The 21,688-nt window shown below is 43.0% G+C and overlaps 1 protein-coding gene across 4 annotated transcripts in view; it reads left to right on the top strand.

The window, feature by feature from the left end:
• The window catches only part of LOC100525024 (protein FAM205A-like), a 161,341-nt gene extending 140,633 nt beyond the window's left edge, over positions 1–20,708 (top strand). For 3 of the 4 annotated variants that reach the window (XM_021065319.1, XM_021065315.1, XM_021065324.1), the window contains 2 exons: positions 7,779–8,395; positions 9,344–20,708. In XM_021065319.1, the coding sequence (XP_020920978.1) occupies positions 8,145–8,395; positions 9,344–13,202 (4,110 nt within the window). In that variant the 5' untranslated portion in view covers positions 7,779–8,144 and the 3' untranslated portion in view covers positions 13,203–20,708. Of the gene's footprint in view, positions 1–5,661; positions 7,151–7,778; positions 8,396–9,343 lie in introns of those variants that run through there. The other variant, XM_021065331.1, reaches the window with a different exon arrangement.

Genomic DNA, 21,688 nt, shown 5'->3' with positions numbered 1-21,688 from the left:
AAGAGTTTAAGGAGGATGGGCACCAATTCCTCTTTATATGTTTGATAGAATTCACCTGTGAAGCCATCTGGTCCTGGGCTTTTATTTGTAGGGAGTGATTTTATGACCTCTTCAATTTCATTTCTAGTGATGGGTCTGTTCTCATAGTAGTTTTGATGTACATTTCTCTAATAATCAGTGATGTTGAGCATTTTTTTCTAAATGTCCATCAACAGACGATTGGATTAAGAAGATGTGGTATATATACACAGTTGAATACTACTCAGCTATAAAAAAGAACAAAATAATGCCATTTGCAGCAACATGGATGGAACTAGAGACTCTCATACTAAGTGAAGTAAGTCAGAAAGAGAAAGACAAATACCATATGATTTCACATATATCTGGATTCTGATATATGGCACAAATGAACCTTTCCACAGAAAAGAAACTCCTGGACTTTGAGAACAGACTTGTGGTTGTTAGGGGGAGGGGAAGGGAGTGGGATGGACTGGGAGTCTGGGGTTCATAGATGAAAACTAGTGGCTTTGGAATGGATAAGCAGTGGGATCCTATTGTATAGCACAGGGAAGTATATCTGGTCACTTGTGATGGAGCATGATAATGTGAGAAAAAAGAATGTATACATGTATGTGTGACTGGGTCACCTTGCTGTGCAGCAGAAGCACTGTAAATCAGCTATAATGGAAACAAAAATCATTATTTAAAAAAAAGTAGGAAAAAAAAGGAATACCTGAATGAATCGAACTGTTTCCAAGTAACTTAACTGAATTGCAAAACAAAGTTTAGGAATATTTATAGAGAGAAGTGGTGGCCTAGGAAGACCCAAGCCCTTGTTCTCCCATGGAAACACCAAAAACAAACAAACAAAAAAACCCAAAAGCTGACAACAATAATAACTTTATAAAAGCTCTGGATAATAGTCAAGGGTCTATAGCAACCAAGCAAATATTCAATCAAAAAAAAGTCACATTCAAAACAGAATATTTTATGATGTTTTTACTTGCTGCTCCCTTACGTCCTCACAAATGTGGTGCAGTTTTTGTCTAGAGAAAGTGGCAGCTCAATTCCTAGTTCTCTCCCTCAAAACAAAGGGAGAAGGACTTATTCAAATGTTCTAGCCATCTTGGGGCTGCCTGAGAACTGGTCTCTGTATCCCCTAATTCAGATCTCAGGCAGAGAGAAGTGATGGATGCTGCTCATGAAAGCTGCAAGGGAAATACAGGCCTGATGGGTATGAGATTATGGGTGGAGACATAAAATAGAACATTGAAAGACCCAAGGAGAAGCTGAGGTGAGGTACTTTGGGAGACTGAAATATTCAAAAGCAGCCTTGTGTAGAGGGGAATTGAAAAGCCATAAACATGCCCAGCCAAGACAGCTGTTTAGACGACACCTGAGAAGACTTAAACTTTTCCCTTGAGCTGGTCGCTAGGCTTAGAGCATACCTGGATAATTAGAAGACTGCTTAAGAATAGAGCCAATCTGCAAAGACTGGGTGAAGTGACTGTTTTTATAAATGTCCAAACTTCAACAAAAAATCAAGGTATACCAAGAAACAGGAGCTTATAGCCCATTTAGAGGGAGAAAATAAACTGTTAGAAAATGACCCTTAAGGAGCATTAGACTTTTTAAATAAAGACTTAAAACAACTGTCTGTTGTATGTGGAATCTTAAAAAAAAAAAAAAGATACAAATGAAATTATTTATGGAACAGAAATAGATCCACAGACAGAGATAACAAATTTATGGTTACCAAAAGGGGAAGGGGGAGGAGGGATAAATTGGGAGGTTGGGATTAACATATACACACCACTATATATAAAATATATAACCAACAAGAAGCTACTGTATAGCACAGGGAACTATGCTCAATATTTTGTAATAACCTATGAGGGAAAAGAAACTGAAAAAGGATTCTGGCAAGGTGAACGAGGAAGTGTGGGTACTGGGGGGTCTCTAGTTTTTCAGGCTGTGTCGCAGCAGCTGATATGAGATGGAGAAAGGTGCGGTGGGGGGAAGGTGGTCAGAAAGGTCCCCCCCCGGGGAGGGGGGCGGCAAGTCTTGGATGGAGCAGAGAGGTGGCAGCTGAACTATGAAGTGCAGTCTCCGTCTGGAGCAAATAGCTTTCCCAAACATTCCTACTGGTTGGATCTCTGGCTCTTCGACCTGGTACTGTTTTTCTTCGTGTATTTTTTGCCATGATGATTTTCCTGATATCTAAATAATTTTGGCTCTTGGAGTGGATCCTGAAAGTGACTACACACTTCAACAAAGAAGACAGGATTGTGCAGCAGAAGAATTTCAAACTCTAAGGGAACTTCCTTTCATTTCACACATTCTCTTATTCTTTTGGGGCACTATATTAGATGGGTAATGATCTCATCCATTCAGAGCTGTTCTTAAAACTAGACTCCAATTCACGTTTAAAAGCTTTTCAAATATCTGATGGCTTTACAGAGGCTGAATATAAAAGTATTTATACATAAAGATTTATTGTGCTTATTAGGAAATACATTAATGTTTTTTCTTTAACATTTTAAGGATTATCCAGGATTTAAATTAAGTGGACCTTTGTTATGGCTGCCAGATTGATACAATCTTAGAGCAAGTATATAATAGGCAATAATTGAAAGCTAGAGTGCATGTCTTCTTACCTGGATGCTTCCCCTCATTTCCTTTTAAGCTTTTGTGTGTTTCAAACCTATTTTTATTATTGTAGCTGCATTAAGAATGCTTGTGGCCAAAACATGTTTTTAATAATGTCTGTAACTTATTTCAGCAAAGTCAGCATATTTACCCTTCAGCAGTTATGTGAGCAGATATTTGGACCAGGTACAACAGTTAACCAAACCGACAAGAATTCTTGCCTTCATGGAGCTTACATTCTTATTTCTTGTCTAAATTCATTAATATGTTCAATATTATTCTAGGAGTGATCCGCTAGTGTTTAATCAGAAAGGTCACACTCCCAAAGTTGCTACTATAAGTCTTTAGAATCTACTCCTATTATATAACAGATGTTAGAAATGGGCTGTATGTATTATACGGGTGTCCTTATAGTGGGGTGATGTATTATATATTGGAATTGCCTAAATAGTTTGGGGATATTCCCCTCCCTCAGAAACAGGGCATAGATAGGATACATTCTACATCCTCTACTTTTTAGAATGGCATTTAGTTTAGCATAAAAGCTGGAATGATTTTGGAGGATTTTAGCCTAATGCTAACTATAAGGTTAATAATTATGCCTTCAGAATATTGTTCCATTTGCCTGAAGAAACCTTTTATGCAAAAGTTGAAGCCTCAAGAGAAAAGAGAACTAGGATTTCATTGAGGATACCAAGCAGATTGTATGAATTATTTTTGTGCTGCTTGATAATGCTTTTGTCCATTGTATAGGCAAAAAAAAAAATACTTTTGTTTATTGTATAGGCAAAAAAAAATCTGAAAGAGAATATATATATATATATATATATATCACAGAATCACTGCTCTATACCTGAAACTAACACAACATTGTAAATCAACTGTACTTCAATAGAAAAGTAAAAATAAAACAGAAAAACCTCACCCAAACCCAGCTATGAAATATGCTCAAAAACCTAAAGGAAAATACTGGTAAGTAATCAAAATAAGAACTATGATATGTGAACAAAATGAGAATATCAAGAAAGAGAAATTATAAAGAGAAGCTAAACAAAAATTATGGGGCTGAAAAATAGAAGTGAATAGAAAGATACACTAGATGAGTTTAATAGCAGTTTTGTGCAGGCAGAAGAAAGGATCAGCAGACTTAATGATAGGACATTAGAAATTATCAACTTTGAGAAACAAAGAAACCAAAAAGAAAACAAAAAAAAAATGCTTCCCTCTAAGATCAGTAACAAGGTAAATATGTCTTCTCTCACTGATGTGCAGTAAGGTAAGAGAAATAAAAGATATTCAGATTGGAAAAGAAGATGTAAAAATGTCAGATAACATTATAATCAATTTGGAAAGTACTGAAGAACTTACCAAAAATAGCTGCTACAACTAATAAGTTTATTTAACAAGATTGCATCATGTAAGATAATTATTCAAACATTTTCTATTTCTATATACTAGCATCAAACATTAGAAGTCAAAAGAAAGCAGTATCATTTATAATAACATCATAAAATTTGAAATAAGATACATTCAGAAAGAGTGTATATGATTTATACAGAAAAAAGGAAAACATTTCTGAGAGAAATGAAAGAAACCCTAAAAAAATGGGGAGATACCATATCCATGGATCAAAACACAATACTGTTAAGATGTCAATTCATTCATAGGAATTTTTCCTGAATAGATACCAATACATATATACAGGATATCTGTATCTATATATATAGATATGTAAGGTTTTTTTTTGTTTGTTTGTTTTTGTTTTTGTTTTTGTTTTGTCTTTTTGCCATTTCTTGAGCCACTCCTGCGGTATATGGAGTTTCCCAGGCTAGGGGTCTAATTGGAGCTGTAGCCGCCGGCCTATGCCAGAGCCATAGCAACGTGGGATCCGAGCCGCATCTGCAACCTACACCACAGCTCACGGCAATGCTGGATCCTTAACCTACTGAGCAAGGGTAGGGATCGAACCTGCAACCTCATGGTTCCTAGTCAGATTCGTTAACCACTGCACCATGACGGGAATTCCTGTAAGGTTTTACTTAGAGCAAAAGACTATGTAATTAAACATCCATGAACAGAGAATCAAAGATGATTTGTGTTATAGTCTATCAAGGAAGACTTACAGCCATTTAAAAAATGGCATGCATAAAATATATTTAATTATTAAATGAAATAAGAAAGGCAACTGTATATACTACCATTTGTGAAGAAAAACACAAAAATCCATTTGTTTTTGGCTATATTAGACTAGTTTGGAAAGATACAGAGGAATCTGATAGAAGCGATTGCCTCAAGGGAAGAAAAATGGGAAATGAGAGGTTGAGAAGGAGGCATATTTACTATACACCTTATTCTTCCTGTTGAATTTTGTACCATGTATATGTCTACTTAACTTCAGTGATTTAAATCAATTAAATGCATTGGTCCTTCAACAAGAGGCCCAACTTCTGCACCTCCAGTCTTTCCCCACAAGTCCTCCCCAGTCCATCCCCTACACTTCTGCTAGAGATGAATTGCATTTCTAACTGCCAAATGCACCAGTGTCTCATTCCTCAGTGTTCATTTGTTGAGAAGTTGTTCTTCTACCTGCAACATATTCCTTTTGCCCACAGCCTGCACTTAGAGACCCAGCTCCAATGTCACTCTACCCAGGAGCCCTCTCTCATCACCTGGACCCTCACAATGTTTTCTCTCCTCAGAAATGGGGTGTTTGTGACCTGGGCATCACAAATGAATGTGTGATTCCATTTGTTTTGGATTGTTGGCTCTTACTTTGTGTGAATTAGTCTTATTTTGGAAACTGGATTGTCTTGAGAGTAGAAAGGCAACACAACTCCAATGTCTTTATATTCTTTTTTTTTTTCTGTCTTTTTGCCTTTTCTTAGGGCCTCTCCCATGGCATATGGAGGTTCCCAGGCTAGGGGTGTAATCAGAGCTGTATCTGCTGGGCTACGCCACAGTCACAGCAACACAGGATCTGAGCCGTGTCTGTGACCTATACCACAGCTCACAGCATCACCAGATCCTTAACCCACTGAGCAAGGCCAGGGATTGAACCTGCAACCTCATGGTTCCTAGTTGGATTCATTAACCACTGAGCCATGACAGGAACTCCGAATGTTTTTGTATTCTTGACATTGCCCAGCTTAGCCGAGCCCATATTGAGGGTTCACCATGCCAGCTGAAAGCTGAAGGAAAGACCAAGGAGCATCCTCGGAGATTATGAGTTCAAGGTTTTTTGGCTGTGAGAACACTGTAACCAGAGAAATATTTTTTCTCAGGGAAATTCAGAAAATCTAGAGTGTTAGAGAAATATGACAATATCCACAGAGTTCAGGCAGGTAGGTAACAAATGTGTAAATAAATAAGAGTATAGGAGTGATGGGCCTTGGTGGTGAAATAGAAAACTGACTTACCAAAAATTTTCAAAAAATCCAAGTTAAATAAAAACAAAAAACTCCTTTAGGCAAACAACAAACATCCAGAGTAGATGACTAGATCTAATCATAATCAGCAATTACTTTATGACCTTAAGCCAGAAGTGGCCACTAAATACTTCTCTGCAAGTACTTATCCCCATGAGCAGACAGAATTCTATAACATGGTAAAAACAGCTCTAGAAAATGAACTCAGAAGTCTCATTAGCATTTCTTGAAAGGCAGTGTTTACAGTCTCTTCTCATTCATCTACAAGCTTGAAGCCACACAGTCTGGGAGGCACTCCTTCCTGATTTGATTTCCACAATGTCATTTAAAGATGCTAACACCTTGGCCTTTCCCTGCCACATCAGCTATGGTCCCCTTTGTGCACCTCTGATTTCCCATCACCCACAGCCTGTAACATCAAAGCTCTCCATTCCCAAGCTGTAACCAGACTCTGCTGTCCATAAGCTCATATGTGCTTCTCAGATATAAATTCCAGGTGGGGAAGTTGATAGATGTTCCTCCTTTCCTGCCACTCTTCCTCAAAAGCTGCCCTGTATCCCTAAACAGCTTTCTGGTGATAGATGACCAGACAGCTGTCACAAAGGAAGAGCCAAGCCATCAGGCTGGTGGAGGGTGTGGAAGGTGAAAAAGTAGGAGTACAGATGCTGCCTGTGAGTGGCACCTTCAATCCTTGCAGACAACCCTCATCTACAGACTGAATCAACACATGAGCTTCCATAGACAGATAAAGGTCTTTGACATCACACCTGCCTTGTGAAACAGAAGGGCTTTGTGATGTAGTCTGGTGACCTGATTCCGTTGTCTGTGAGGCGGAAATGACAAGGCATAGCTTTGGGAGTCACTAGGCACCAGAACCCTGAATACCTACATTTAGGGATGGTTGGTCTCCTCAGGCTAATGAGGTTTAGGCCATGCTGAGCCCAACTTTTGTTTTGTGGGATTTGGGGTATCCCTTATATACCTATGGCTCTATCTTCATTATTATCCTTATTATCTGGCAAGTTAAAAGGAGTTACCATGGATTAATGGTGGAACCTAAAAGGAGCTGCTGCCGGGTAGGGAAACACTGTGACATGGCTGAACTAATTAAGTTTCAGATAAGAAGTTTTTAAACTCTCAGTGTCTCTCCTTTCATCCTTACCCACTTTCCCTCACCTGTAATTTTTTTTCCCTATGCAATTGTTACTCTTGAGCCTAGAAATGATTTCTTGCCAGGCCTTCCTTGCAGTGTATTCTAGTTGAAAAGTCAAGAACCTCTACATTTGGCTTGAGTTGAGAACTAGGTGAAATGGAATCTGTCTGACCGGATTTCAGAAGCCCTTCCATTATGGAAGATTTTTATGGCTTGTGTCTCCATTAAGACATTCGTAAGATGAAGTTTTTTGGTTATTAGACATACATACTTTTAATTATATTTCACTCTTTCTCTTGTTTCATCATAAGCTTGACACAGAACTTTTCTTAGGAAGTAATTGGGGAGGTATAGAATATGGAAGAGCCTCACAATGAATCAGAAGTAAAAGAGAAGGAACATAATTGGGATGAAAAATATAGAGTACAGAAAGTTTGGAAAATAAAAAAACATAATTAAAAAGGGATTGGGAAATTTATATCAGCTTTGTCTCATTTTGGACATGAAAAAGAAAATGGTGTCCCAACTTCACACTCTCTTTTGTCTTTAAGCGTCACCGGAGAGTCAAACAAAGGGCTAGAGATGCAGCATCAAGAGGTAAAGTCTCAGTCTCTGCTCTGACATCCCTCCCCTGGGCGTGAGGTACCCATGGACCTGGTACTCAATGACCCCTGGTGTCAGGAGCCAGGTGCTCTAAGCACTGAAGGCTCTACTTCCCCAAGTTGACAGATTCTCCCAGAAGACTCTTTTGGGTGGGAAATGAGAGCCTGAGGATGTTCCCAAATTCCCCACCTTAGCCCTGGGAATAGAGAGTGAGGAAGTAGGGGAGATGTCTGTAACTGTGTCACTTCCTAGTTTTATGACCCATTGGAAGTCACCTCATCTCTCAGTCTTTTTATCCATAAAAAGGGCATCTGATGATCCTGTCTCACTCACAGTGTGGTTGTGAAGGTCAAATGAGATTAGGCCCAGGAGAGCACCTGATACATGTCTCAGAGCACTGTCTGTGGAGTTTGCAGTCTCCTCTCCCTCGAAGGCCTTCAGCTTGCTGCAGGAAGTTCCCGAACCCTCTCCCGTTGCATGTAACACTGTCTCCTGGTTTCTCAGCTAGGAGACTTTCCCGGAAAGAAGCTGAGAAGCCGTGGGAGCTGCTCTCTGTCATGAGAAGGTGACCTCTTGCTCTTTGCCGTGTCCCAACTCCCAGACTGGCCTGTGATGATTTCCCTGCTTGGCGTGGGGCAGGGTAGGGAAGAAAGAGAGTGGCTGGGAGGGAGCCAGACACGGTGGAGCCTGGCGTACTGGTTGAGAGGGTTGCCAGAGGAGGAAGTGAGGTCAGCTGTCTCAGGAGAGAGGTGTCTTCCAGTTGTGCTCTGTGCTGGGCTCACAAAGGTCCTGGAATCCAGGATTTGACTAGTGCAGCATTTAGCTGTGTGGGTTTGTGCTCAACCACAAGACGAGTTATCTGGTCACGAGAATGGATAATTAAGTGCATAGTCAGTCATCGTAGCCATGCTGTCTTTACAGCTGCCCCCTTTCAAGGGCAGCTCCCTGGGCCCTGCTGACGTTACCTGCACTGGTTCTGTCTTCAGGGAGGCCGGTTCCTGGGACGGCCCTCAGGCAGGAGCTTGTCATATTATCCCCTTCTTAAGATCTCTAGAGAATGAGGATTGGCTGCCGAGGGATGTTGTGTACACCCTGTTATCCCTGATATGCAGAGTTCCCACAGGACCTGGTATTTGGGACTTCCTCTCCCACAGTTTGGAAAACCTGAATACTGGGCTGTAGCTTCCTTAGCCCCAAATGAGACCAACTCACCAGGTCTGACCTGGTGATGTTCTTGGTGCTGCCCCATCTGGCTGGTGCCCTTCTCCCAGTTCAGCTTCTCAACACAGGTCAGCAGAGAACTCACCCACCTCCCAGCCTCTCATGGCTCTGCATTCCCATCAGTTGTCTGAGACCTTGCCCAGTTTAGCCAGGCTTAATCTGCTGAATATTTCTAGAGAAATGCCATGGCAAAAAACCTGGGGATATAATCCAGAGCTCACAGGCCTGTCACTTGCCAAGAGGCCGGTGTCACTCCATCAGTAACGAACAGTTGCCTGTTTTCCCTTCCCAGCCAGGACTGGCTTCCTCAGGAGGGGAGTGTGCGGCAGCTCCTGTGTGCAGATCCCTGCTGCAAAATCTGCAATGCCACAGCTCTGGAGATTCAGCAGTTGATGGTGGGTGAGAACACCCTAACCTCCCCCATATCAAGGCGGCCACCACAAGGCTCTTCTTGCCTAGAGGTTTTGTCCGCATCTAATGTGTCTTTTGAGCAGAGTCTGGAGCATCATTCCCCACACTCCAAAGACCTTTCACTTCCATCTGCAACCCTCACAGTGTCACAGAAATCCTTAATCCAGTCAGCTGCCCGGTCAGCTAGTACAGTTAGCATCCACGATTATGATTACTGTGCTGAACACCTCAAGAAAAGGCAGGGATTTCAAGTGCCAGATGTGCCAAGGGTCCCAGAGACTATGTTTTCTTCAAGGCCTGAGGAGCCTAGGGTTTCAGTGAACCTGCAGGAGATGATACAGAGCAACCTCAACCTTGTCTATGGGAACCAAGGCCAGCAGCCCTTGAATTCTCAGGTCTCTCTTCTGACCCTGAACCGAGAAATCACTACCCTGACACATCCTGTGGCCTTGCATATGGTCACTGTCCTCCCTGCTCACCTGCCATTCCTGAGTCCTGAAGTCCTAAGGCTTCTTGAGGTACATGTGAAGAAACTGATGCATTTCCAGAGGTGGGGACTCCCCAGACGTGTAGAAGAGTCCCTGAGGCAGCTTATGCCAAATCCACCATTATTTTACCAACCTATACATAACCAACCAGTTTCTTTCATCCAGAATGATACTTCTCAGTTGTCTGTTGAGAAATTTGGGACCATTTCATACCAGAACTGGGGTTCATGTATGGCCGGCCAGCCTACCCAGGCCTTCTGGGTTTCTGAATGGTCCATTTTGGACCCAGAACAAAGATATTACTACCAGCAAATCCCAAATCATATGGCTCTAGCCTTGTCTTCTCCATCCCTTAAAGAATTAAGTGGCCTCTATCTAATGTCTAGGCAGCAGGCTAATGACTCAGTGGGCCATGTGCAGCCAAAATACAGCCAGCTATTCTGTGGCCTCCCTTCTCTGCACAGTGAGTCCTTGGTTGACACCTTCTTGGATTCTCAAGGCCTCTCCATGAATGAGACAATGTCCAAGTCCCCCTTGAAGGATCCTTTTCTCTTCAAGGAGCTCTCTCTCTTCCCTCTGCTACCTAAAACTCCACACCAGTCAGCTCCGCTCTCTTCTCTGTCTTCCCAAAATTGGATTCTTCCATCTGATCATCAACAATCTCAGATTAATGTCCCATTTCTGACTCTGGATGAGTGTGAAGCCTTGGAGTGGCATCTGCTGCAGAGGCAGATCCAGCTTCAGTGGAACTTGCCAGGTGTTTTCCAGAGAGATCAGCGCACTCAGAGCCCTGTGCAGTATAAGCCCTGTGACAAAGCCCAGTCTTCTGAGACTGTGAAAACTTCCTGTCCAGGGCAGCCCAGCTCAGACCTCACAAAGGAACTACTCTTCCCACAGCATGCGAGGAGGCTGCTGGAATTCCACCTTCAGAGACAGTTGATTCACCACCGCTGGGGTCTGCCCCAGAAGATCCAGCAGTCCATGCAGTTGCTCTTGCCTCCAGCTAACCAGCAGACTGTGTCCTGGAGAAGCTCAGCCCTAGGCAGTGTGAATGTCCCCCAACCTGCATCTCTAGAGGCCACTGGGGCTGATGACCCATTCTCACCAACTTTGGACCTGGTATCAGATCCCATGCCACACTTGTTTGACCAGGCCAAGGCAGTATTGCAAAGCCATATAGACTCCAAGTGTAGGCAGATTGACCAGGGCAATGTCCCTTCTTGTGTCTATAGCTCCTGGGAGTGCATAATTCCTGGGCACCTAAAAAAGACTTCCTTCACTTGTATCCCAGAAAGCAAGTCCCTGGAACTACAGGCAGCAACTGACTTGGACTTAGAGCAAAAATTTATAACCTGGATGCCAGTGGCCCTTGATCATCAGCAACAAGCCTCACCAGATGCTGTCATTGAACATTCTAAGCTGCCTCTAGCCCTTTCCAAGGGAACCATTGAGAAACTGGAGACAACTTTACGGCATAAGTATCTGGCCTTTTTGTCAGGGCTGCCTGCTCTTTATTATGTGGCTCTCTCTAGGGCCATGGCCCCAGCAGTCACTTCTCAAGCTGTGATCACAGAGATGGTGCCTGAGCCTGTTGAACTCCCAGCAGAACCTCTGATTCAGGTGACCTCACCTGAGGAGCAAGGACTAAGTTCTGGGCCAGGCTTTCAAGATGCCAGTGAGGCTTGTGCAGACATTGCAGATGAATCCCAGGCTGAAGTGCAAGTAGATGGAACAACTGAGACGGTGCCTATAGAAAGCCAGACAGAGCCTGCAAGGCTTTACTCACTTGGGGAGCCCATCTTGGCCAAATTAAATTTCCATGTGAGAAAGAAGATCCTAGAGATACAACTGGGAATTCCCATAAAGGCAAGGGAGTCCAGGGAACAAACTGTAGCAATTCCAGAGAACATATGCACACAGGAGTCTCTTGGGAGTCTAAACAACCAAGGCAAAACACTGCTCCAGGAACTCCCCATTCCACCAGATATGCCATGTGCCCCAGATCCAGAATGGCTCCATTTCAAAGAACAGCTGGCCACTGAGTTGAAGGCAGTTCATCAGAAACACAAGCAACTTAGTTCTAGTTTAGTGCCCCATGATGCTGTCCACTGGGCTTCTAAGATATCACAACCCAGTGGGGACATGACAGAATCCCAGGTGCTCTGTGTTCAGCTGGAGGCCAGTGTGAGCAGTCCCAGCCTAGAGGAACCCTGGAGCCCTGAGCCCCAGAGCCCTGACAAGAAAAAGGACTCAGCCCACAGCCCCACACTGGCAGAAAAGATAGAAGAGAAAGGCAAACCCAAATTGTCAGGGGACCATGGAGAAGGGGATGCTGGATTTTCACTCTCCTCCACTAGAGAAAAAAGCCAGTCTGCTGAAGCCCAGAGGCCAGAAAGAATGCTTTTGAACAGGACTCCCTGCAGCCCATGGCGACGGAGACATTGCATTCACCTTGACGCTCCCTGTCAACCCAGTCCCCAGCATCACCCTCAGCTTAAACTCCCAGAACTATCTCCTAGAGACCCTGGGGGGAAAGGCTCTGAGAAGAATGACCGGCAAGACAATCAAACCAAACTCAATGGCATCCTCAAACCAGCAAAAGTTTATAAGAATGCCCAGCCTAAGGTGCCCCAGGTGTCACAGGGCCAGCCTTTTCTGGGCCAGCTCATTTTGGATAAGCCATTGCAGGGCCAAACTTTACAAGGTCACATTTTGCAGAGGCAGATGATGCCAGGCCATACTCACAAGAGGCCCAGCCTTCCAGAATCTGGTTTAAGAAATAAAATGAAATCTTTTCTGCACCGTATTAACCCCAAGACAAAAGGCAAAGGAAACGAGGAATCCATGCCTTCCACATCCAAGAAAGTGCCCAACACCAGGAAAGAAAATATGGAAAAGAACTTGGCTCCAGCCAAAAGTCCCAAGGGTCGAACTAAGGCAGAGAAGACAAGAGGAGGGCCCAAGCCCCAGTTTCCCCCCACTGAGAAGCAAGTGGGCCTGGCCTTCTTGGATGTTTCCCATTACCCAGACCATAAGCTCTGGCACCACTCCCACTCCCATCAACTCTACTCTGCCTCAGTCCTAGGCATTCCCCGCCACTGTCCTCGGCACTGTCCTCGAGTGGCTCGTGCTACCCAACCAGGGAACCCCCCTAACACTCAACTCTCACCTCAGAGGGAAACATTGGCCTGCTCAAGAAGACCCAGTGCAGTCAGAAGACTTTGTAGTCTTTCCAACATCTGCATCCCTTGAAGAGGACTGCTATTGCCATTTTCATTAATGTGCAGGTGGGCAGAGCACCACCCAAAATACACTCTATATCTCTAAGCAGAGAGTTGTCTGTCTGCTCCTTCTCTCCACTGAAGTGTGTTCAGGGAAGGCATAAGGGAGGTAAATGTCCTTCCTATCTAGGTTGAAACCCAAGCTGGGTCAGCAGTTCACCTCTCCCTACCCCTAGACTGTGGATAAAGAGACTTCAGCAGAGAAGGAAGGTCCTTGTCTAAGGTACATTGAAGGTAGAGGTCAGGTTTGATTTCTGTCATGGTGTCCTTGGGACCAGAGGAGCAATGTGGACATGAGGATAGTACTGTCAAGAAGGAGTGGCCAGGAATCTTACAGGCAAAATTCACTGATGACATCTACATATGTCCACAACTTGGAGGGGCATGCCAATGTTCCAGCTTTGAGGAGGTGCTTTGTGTTTATCCACAGCATATAGCTAATATGACAGATGTTAAAAGCAAATGATAGAATGTCCCCTCTCTGTTCCATTTTGATTATTGGTTAGATTTTTCTGGAGAACTCAAAATGAGAGGCTGCTATAGCTCTCTTAACTGTATCCCACCTCCTGCCTATCAGTTGCATGAAATGACTGACACCTGGAATAAAGGTCACAGTAGGACATGGAGAGGAGCTGGTCCCCCACCCCCAAGGGTAGCCAGGGAGAGAAGCAGGGAGGGAGAGCATGTAGACTGGGGTCCGTGTACCTGGTATAGAAGCTGACATGTTCATGAAGAGGGCATGATAAAAGTCTGGTTTGCTATGCACTATAAAGAACTCTGAGCCAGGAAGCCAACCCAGTACCTAAGTGCTTTTCGGGGATGGAGATGAATAAACTGAGTTGCAGTCTGTTGTCCATAGTGTGTGATAAAGAGCAGTGAGTTGAGCCTTGTTGTGTAAAAGCAATGCAAATTAATTAAAAATTTCCGTAACTTCAGCCTTCACCCCACAAAACCGTTTGCCAGTTTAGTATAACCGTAAATCTGTGTTTCTGCTCAGCCCAAACGTGAAGTCAGTCACTGGTTCTAATCTTGACATATCTCAGCTTTGTTCCTCTTTTTTCTGTGTTTACTGCCTCTGCTTGTTAGGTTACTCATCATTCTTGTCTGACTAATACAGTAGCATGTCACACCCCCAGGGAATGAGGGTGGTCTGTAATAATACCGTAATAGTATTTGAATCCAAGGTCTGGGCTGGGGAGGTGGACAGATCATTACTTCCGCATGATGAGTGTTATAGACTAAGGAATCCTGCCACGGAATTACTGGGGTACTCAGTGGATGAGGATCCCCAGAAGGGTCACAGTAAAAATAACCTTGATTTTGCAATACACCTTCAACTATGCAGTGCTGTATGTCAGTTATATCTTAAAACTGAAAAAAAAAAAGAAACTTAAGAATAACCTTACACTTATATTTAGTGAAATGTCGTACACTAAATTAAAACATTTGCTTACTTACTATATGGAAGTTAATATAGCAAACACAGCAAAGACATACCTTGTACAGTGGAGCTCATGATTTCTTGAGCTAGTCTCACATGCCCAAGCTATCTAATTAACATATATACTTGATTGTCCAATATTCATCTCAAACTATAGAACAGTGAACTCCTGATTCCCTGTCACCGCCCCACACAACCATTACCTAGTTATACATAAAAATATGCTCCAATCACAGTATTCAGAATATCAGTTAATGGCAACTCCAATTTTCCAGTTATTCAGGACAATAACATTAGGGTCATTTTTTTTTTTTTGTCTTTTTGCCATTTCTTGGGCCACTCCCATGGCATATGGAGGTTCCCAGGCTAGGGGTCCAATCGGAGCCATAGCTGCTGGCCTACGCCAGAGACACAGCAACGCTGGATCCGAGCCGCGTCTGCAACCTACACCACAGCTCGCGACAATGCCGAATCCTTAACCCACTGAGCAAGGGCAGGGATCGAACCCGCAACCTCATGGTTCCTAGTCGGATTCGTTAACCACTGAGCCACGATGGGAACTCCACATTAGGGTCATCTTTGACATTTTTTCCTAACCAATTACATCCAATCAATCTGTTGTCTCTACTTTTTGAAATGCATTCAGGACATGACCACTTCTCATTAACTCTGCTGCTGTGATTACTCTAGCAGCATCATAACTAATTTCCCAGCTTCTGCCTGAGACCATGCTTCCACCAGTCTGTTCTCAACACAGAAGCTTGATGATCCTCAGGCTGTAGTTAGAAAGATAGATTAGATGATGATGAAGAAGAATGAGGAGATGGAGAAAGAAAGAAAAAGAGAAAGATACGTAGTACCATGAGACTGGATAAGATCACTAAGGCGATGATTGTAAATGAAGGAAAGATCCAAGGACGAGCCTCTGGGACACCCCAACATTGAGAAATTGGAGGGAGTTCTGCTGTGGCCCAACAGGATCATTAGTGTCTCTGCAGTACCAGGACACAATTTTGATCCTCGTCCTGGCACTGTGGGTTAAAGGATCAGGTATTGCCACAGCTGCAGTGTAGGTCTCAACTGTGGCTGGAATCTGGTCCCTGGCCCAGAAACTCCATATGCTGCAGGGTGACCAAAAAGGAAAGAAAGAAAGAAAAAAAGAAATTGGAGGAAAAATTTGGAACCAATGAGCAGAACCTGAGAAGTCGTCGCCAGTGAGGTAGGAGGAAAACTGGGAGAGTGTGGGATACTGGAAGCCAAGAGAGGAAAGCATTTCAAGGAGAAAGTAATCAACTGTATGAAAAGTTGCCAAAGGGCCAAGTAAGATGAGGACTCAGTTGATGATTAGATTTAACAACACAGAGATCATTCATGGCCTTGAGATGAATAGACCCAAGTGAGAGATGGAGGTAAAGATGTGACTACAGTGGATTCAAGAGGGAGAGGAAGAGCGTTGGTGATGGCAAGTGTCATCAACTGCTTTAGGGTATTTGCTCTACAGAGGTGCAGAAAATGAGGAAATAGCATCAATAGGGTTTTTAAAAGGCAGGCGATATAACATGCTGGATGTTAATGGAAAAAAATCCAAATAAGAGGAAGAAACTGATGATGCAGGAGAGAAAGGGAGAACTACTAGAGCAATGTCATGAGCAGAAGTAACAGAATAGGAATGAGTCCCCAGGTTGAGGGATTGGTCTTGGCTAAAAGAACAGATGCTTTGCTCATAGTAAGTAGAAGGTGACAGGAATGAGGAGGGGCTTTGTGTTTCTTGAGAAGAATGCTTTCCCTACAATTAAGAGAGCAGGACAAATTTATAGAGGTGTGAATGAGTAACCAGAAAGGATTGTGGCTCAGGGTGGGGGCCCATACAGAGAACTAAAACCAGATATGAAGAGGAATTCTGGGAGTTACCAGGGCAAGGTGTTTCTTTGCTTTTTAATTAGGGTCTGAGAAGTCAGAAGCAGCATATGAGCCCAGGCGGGCAAAAAATATAGTGAAGTTGCTAATCACATATAAAAAGCACATGTTCTTAGAATACAGGGGGAGAGATGCCAGAGAAAGCTCTAGGTGCACAGAGCAGGAAAAGGATGGGTCTTGAGATTGATAAAGAGGGCAGGCATGGCATCCTAGTGTTCAGCCAGGGATGTTTGGTGGTGGGAGGAGAGAACTGAGGAGCAGAAAGACCAAGAGGCTACCTTGAGTAGATGGAAAGACCTCTGTGTTGGAAACTCATCTCTCTCAGAAAGTAGCTCCTCCGCATGCCCGCTTTCTGAGCTACCACAGAGGAGAGAATAAAGGTGGGGAGCGCTGTGGCTTCCTTCCGATGTGGCATGGGGGACCATGGGATGCTCTTCCCTACTGATTCCTAAGGAGATCCAGGGTGCCTCAGCATCCCATCAAACCAGGAGGTGGGGGCAGGACTCTCTTGCTCTGATAGGACCCAGCACTCAGCATGATGTGTTCGCTGCTAGCAGGATGCAGAAGAGCCTGGAGGTGAAGAAGCATGAATGTGTCCCTCCTCTGAGTGGTGATCCTGTGCCTGACGGATGAGAGTCCAGCCCCTGTTGTGGCACCCAGGTTGAGGAGGCACAAGGCCCAGGCCCGCTGAGCCACACTCTCCAGTGTTTTCCTAAGCATCCCCAAAGATCATGGGAGGTTGTGTGAGAGACACATCCTCCCTGCCTGGTGGCAGTTGGGCTGAGAGCTGTGTAGGATGATGCCCAGGAGAAGGAATGTGACTCAGGATGGTCACAGTAGAGTCAGATGGGAAGCCAGGGTTAATGTGCACACATCCTGTCTTAGGTGGAGCAGGTCCTTCCATGGTCCCCCACAGGCTACTTACTCCTGACAAGCATGAATTCATAGTGCTGACCAGGTGGTGTAACAACAGGCTGAGGGCAGCGAGATGAGCTGGAACAAAGACCTTCAGGATTCTCAATTCTCAGCAAAGTCAAGAGCTGAGAGAAGACAAGGTCAGAGCCTATGATTCATGGGGGATCTTATAGAGGGGTGAAGATTTGCTTGTCCTATTCTGTAATCCTAGCACAAGCCCCACCTTCCAGCTCTGATAGGCTCAAGAGGTAAAAATCAAAATGAAAACTCTCATGGCAGGAAACAAACTCAAGTATTTTCTACTCTATGATTGGTGATAGATGCTAGGGACATATCTATGCTTGTTTGGGATCTTTGGTGGCGTTCACTTCTGCTCCCTGAGATACCATATTGATATGGTGAATGGCTCAGACCTTCTGAAACCCTTCTTTCTATATCTGCAGAGAGTATTTCAGGGTTCTGTAGAGAGAATTGAAGGCAACTCACTATCCGCAGTGGAGGAGACTGGCTTCTCCACAAAATCACTTCTCCTGCTAAACACTAAGTCCCAGCAAGTAGGGTGCATGGCTACTTCATTTTGGGACTTCCTCACTGTAGCCCATGCAGGGAGAGCAACAAACACAGCACAGGCATAGGAATAAACCCCATGGAGTTGCTACTTCCTGTGCCATGTGAGAGAATCATTAGGATAATCTGTTATTTTAATAAGACAAATCTTCTTAAAATTTTATAAATACTTATAACACAAATATGTACAGATTTTTACACAAAATATCATGGGTTTTATACTCATCAAATTTCTAGTCTTAATTTCTAGGATTAAAATCTATTAATTCAGAAAGAAAACAGTTTATAATAACAGATTATCCTTATTATGCTAACTTAAAGTTTATAATTGAATAAATGTTTTATTCATGTAAGCTGGGATTTACATCCTCATCACTGGAAGGCCTGTTTTTTCTTTTCCTCCATGCAAATACGGTAAGAGCATGGCTGATTATAGTGTAACTCAGTTATTCACCAGTAAACAGTTTAATGCTTAATTTCTGGGTGCTATTTCCTTTCTGTGTACCACTTGTCTCATTTTCCCTCGAGGTACCGTGTACTTTCACACCTGTATATGTTTCTTCAGGCTTTTCCAGACATCTACTGTCTTACTTCTGCTTGAAAACACTTAACCCATCATTTAATGCACAGTGGAAATGTCCTCTTGACTGACATATTCCCCCTTGGCCTCTTCAACCAGGGTTTTCTACATCCTCTGTAGTATTTTGCTTTCCCTGCCCTGAAATAAACTGTGTAACTGTCAATGGTGGGATCATGCATCCATAAAGGCAATATAATCATCACTTAATACATGTTAAATTGGTATAAGTTAAACATGCTGACCAGCTAGATAACAGACCATTCATTACTCAGCCAACTCTTGTTTACAATCTCATAGAATCATAGATATTTGAAAGAAAATCTGGTTCTGGCTCATTTTTTTGTGTTCCAGGGAGAATTTAATTTGAAGAAAGACTTCCGTGACATAAGACAGTATGAAAGCCACTAATTCTGGACAAACTTTTCAGACGAGTAAATGAAAGATTTTTAAAATATAAGATCTAGGTAATCTGATTTCTTTTGAAAAATTAAAAGACCTGGGACACAATTTTGGTTTCTCATTCTTGAAAAGTGTCAATCTTCTGGAACCTTTTCCAGTTTTCCACAGTCCTCACCACTCTCTAAAGTTTCCCTGATGCAGAAGCTAAGTTTCAAGAGCAGCACTAAACCTCCAAAATGATGACTGGCATGCCATGGAAATATGCCTTGCCTTCTCCCTTCATTTGTAATTGAACTTGAGTCCTCAAATTTGCAGTAGATGTGTTTCTATGAAGTATTGGGGGCAGAGGGGGATAGAGTTTACAAATTAAACTTCATCTGAAATATATGTAGTTTTCTATTCAGAGGAATCACCTGTAACTATAACTCTTTTGTACATCAAATGAGCACACTTGATTATATTTCTTTTGCCTTGACAAGAGCTGCATCTTAGCTTGGTATATAATTCTGAGAGCTCAATTTTTCCTACGAAAATTCTGCAAAAATTTCTTTGTTTTATTATTATGACATTAACTTTTGCACAGGGGAAGCTTGAGTTTGTGTGGTTATTCTTTCTTGGGAAGTAAACTTTATATGGCTTTCTTTTTCTGCATGGTTAAGATCATAGTTCTTACACAGTTTTTATCACAAAAGTAAAACTGTTGCAAGACAAGGTGAAGACCAAACAATGTTAAATTAGTTTTTGCCAGGGCATGGTGAGCTCATTAGAGCTGTAGATTTAGACTTTTTTTCCCCCCACTCTAGCAAGTTTTCCTTTGTGTATATAGTGTTAAAAAACCTTCACTGGTATATTGATTTCATATACAAATTATACAATGTAAGTAGTAGACAGTTCAATGATTTTTGGTTTCAGGACATTTTCATGATCCCCCAAAGTCTCTCTGTTCCTCCACCCCTGAGTTAATCCCTGCTCCCACCCCTTAGCCCTAGTCAAGCTTGAGACAGAAATATTCTTGCTCCAGTCATGACCTCAACCTCCTTATTCACTCATCACCAACAATGCCTCTGGACATGAGTGTTGTCACCACTGTAGGTGGAGTGAACTCCCTTCCATCAAAGTACAGCCTGTTTGCTGCCTTGGCAGAACCCTGGTGACCACTGAGCCGGAGAGGGTGGGGAGTGATTGGAGCTGTTTCAGGCAAGAAGGCTTCAGATTTCCACTGCTCCTACTTAAAGCTTGGCTGTTTTTTCAGCACAAATGTTTCACAGACTATTGTTTGCAATTGTTTTGGGGAAAAAGGATTTGCTGACTTCCTCACTCAGCCCTTAGCCAGAAGGCTTACTTTTATGTTTTTTTCCCTCAATGATATCACTGGCGAACTGATCGGAACTTTATGATCTTTTGCGCTCTCTTTTTATTTTGTTGTCTTCATCTCTATTTCCTATGCTCTGCACTGCCTTTGAGATGGACTTTAGTTAGGTATTACAATGTTTGATTTTTTTACGCTTGTGTTGTGTCCTTGTTATCTACCTTTTTATTTCAACTGTCTCGGTTCTATGTTTTTCCTTAATTTTATAAAGCTACTTTCTTCTGTGTTTTTAAAAATAGATGTGCTTTTATTTATTTTATTTTTTAAAAATCTTTTTAGGGCCACACCTGTGGTGTATGGAAGTCCCCAGGCTAGGGGTTGAATCAGAGCTGCAGCTGCCGGCCTACACCACAGCCACAGCCACAGCCACACGGGATTGAAGCTGCATCTGCATCCTACACCACAGCTCATAGTAACGCCAGATCCTTAATCCACTGAGTGAGATGGGGGATTGAACCTGTGTCCTCATGGATACTAGTTGGATTCATTATCGCTGAGCCATGGCAGCAACTCCAAAAATAGATGTGCATTTAAAATTTTTATCTGATTTTATAGTATTAATAAGAATTTTTTTTCCTATATTGTTGGAGCGAGAATATTCTTTGATTTTCAAATGCATATATATAATTTTCCTCCCTACTCAAATTTGAGCAAAGGGGGAGTTCCCATCTTGGCGCAGTGGTTAACGAATCCGACTAGGAACCATGAGGTTGCAGGTTCGATCCCTGCCCTTGCTCAGTGGGTTAACGATCCGGCGTTGCCATGAGCTGTGGTGTAGGTCGCAGATGCAGCTTGGATCCTGCATTGCTGTGGCTCTGGCGTAGGCTGGTGGCTTCGGCTCCAATTGGACCCCTAGCCTGGGAACCTCCATATGCCATGGGAGCGGCCCAAGAAATTGAAAAAAAAAATTTGAGCAAAGAATATAGATTCTGGTCTGATATTTGCCAGCTGATAGGACCCATACTCTTTTTGGATTCTCTCACTATCCGCCAGTGTACTGTTAGAATTCTCTTTTAGGAAATTAGGTAGAGGCATAGTTGGTGGATGCACACATTCCTATCATGTAAGTTTTTAATGTCTAGAAGAAGTTTATCCAGTTCAGCATTAGTTTGTTGAGGCATTACTGTTTTTATTCCCATTACCTTGTTTTCTAACTATGAGCTAGTGTATTTATTACTGAAAACTTTAAATCAGCATGTAGCTCTTGATTTGTTGGAAGTAGAAGATGGGTAATCCATTCTCCCATGGAAAGAAGTGGATTGCTGCTTC

Source organism: Sus scrofa, chromosome 1, assembly GCF_000003025.6.
Source record: "Sus scrofa isolate TJ Tabasco breed Duroc chromosome 1, Sscrofa11.1, whole genome shotgun sequence".
NCBI lineage: Eukaryota > Metazoa > Chordata > Mammalia > Artiodactyla > Suidae > Sus > Sus scrofa.
This window is presented reverse-complemented; position numbering and strand designations above follow the sequence as displayed.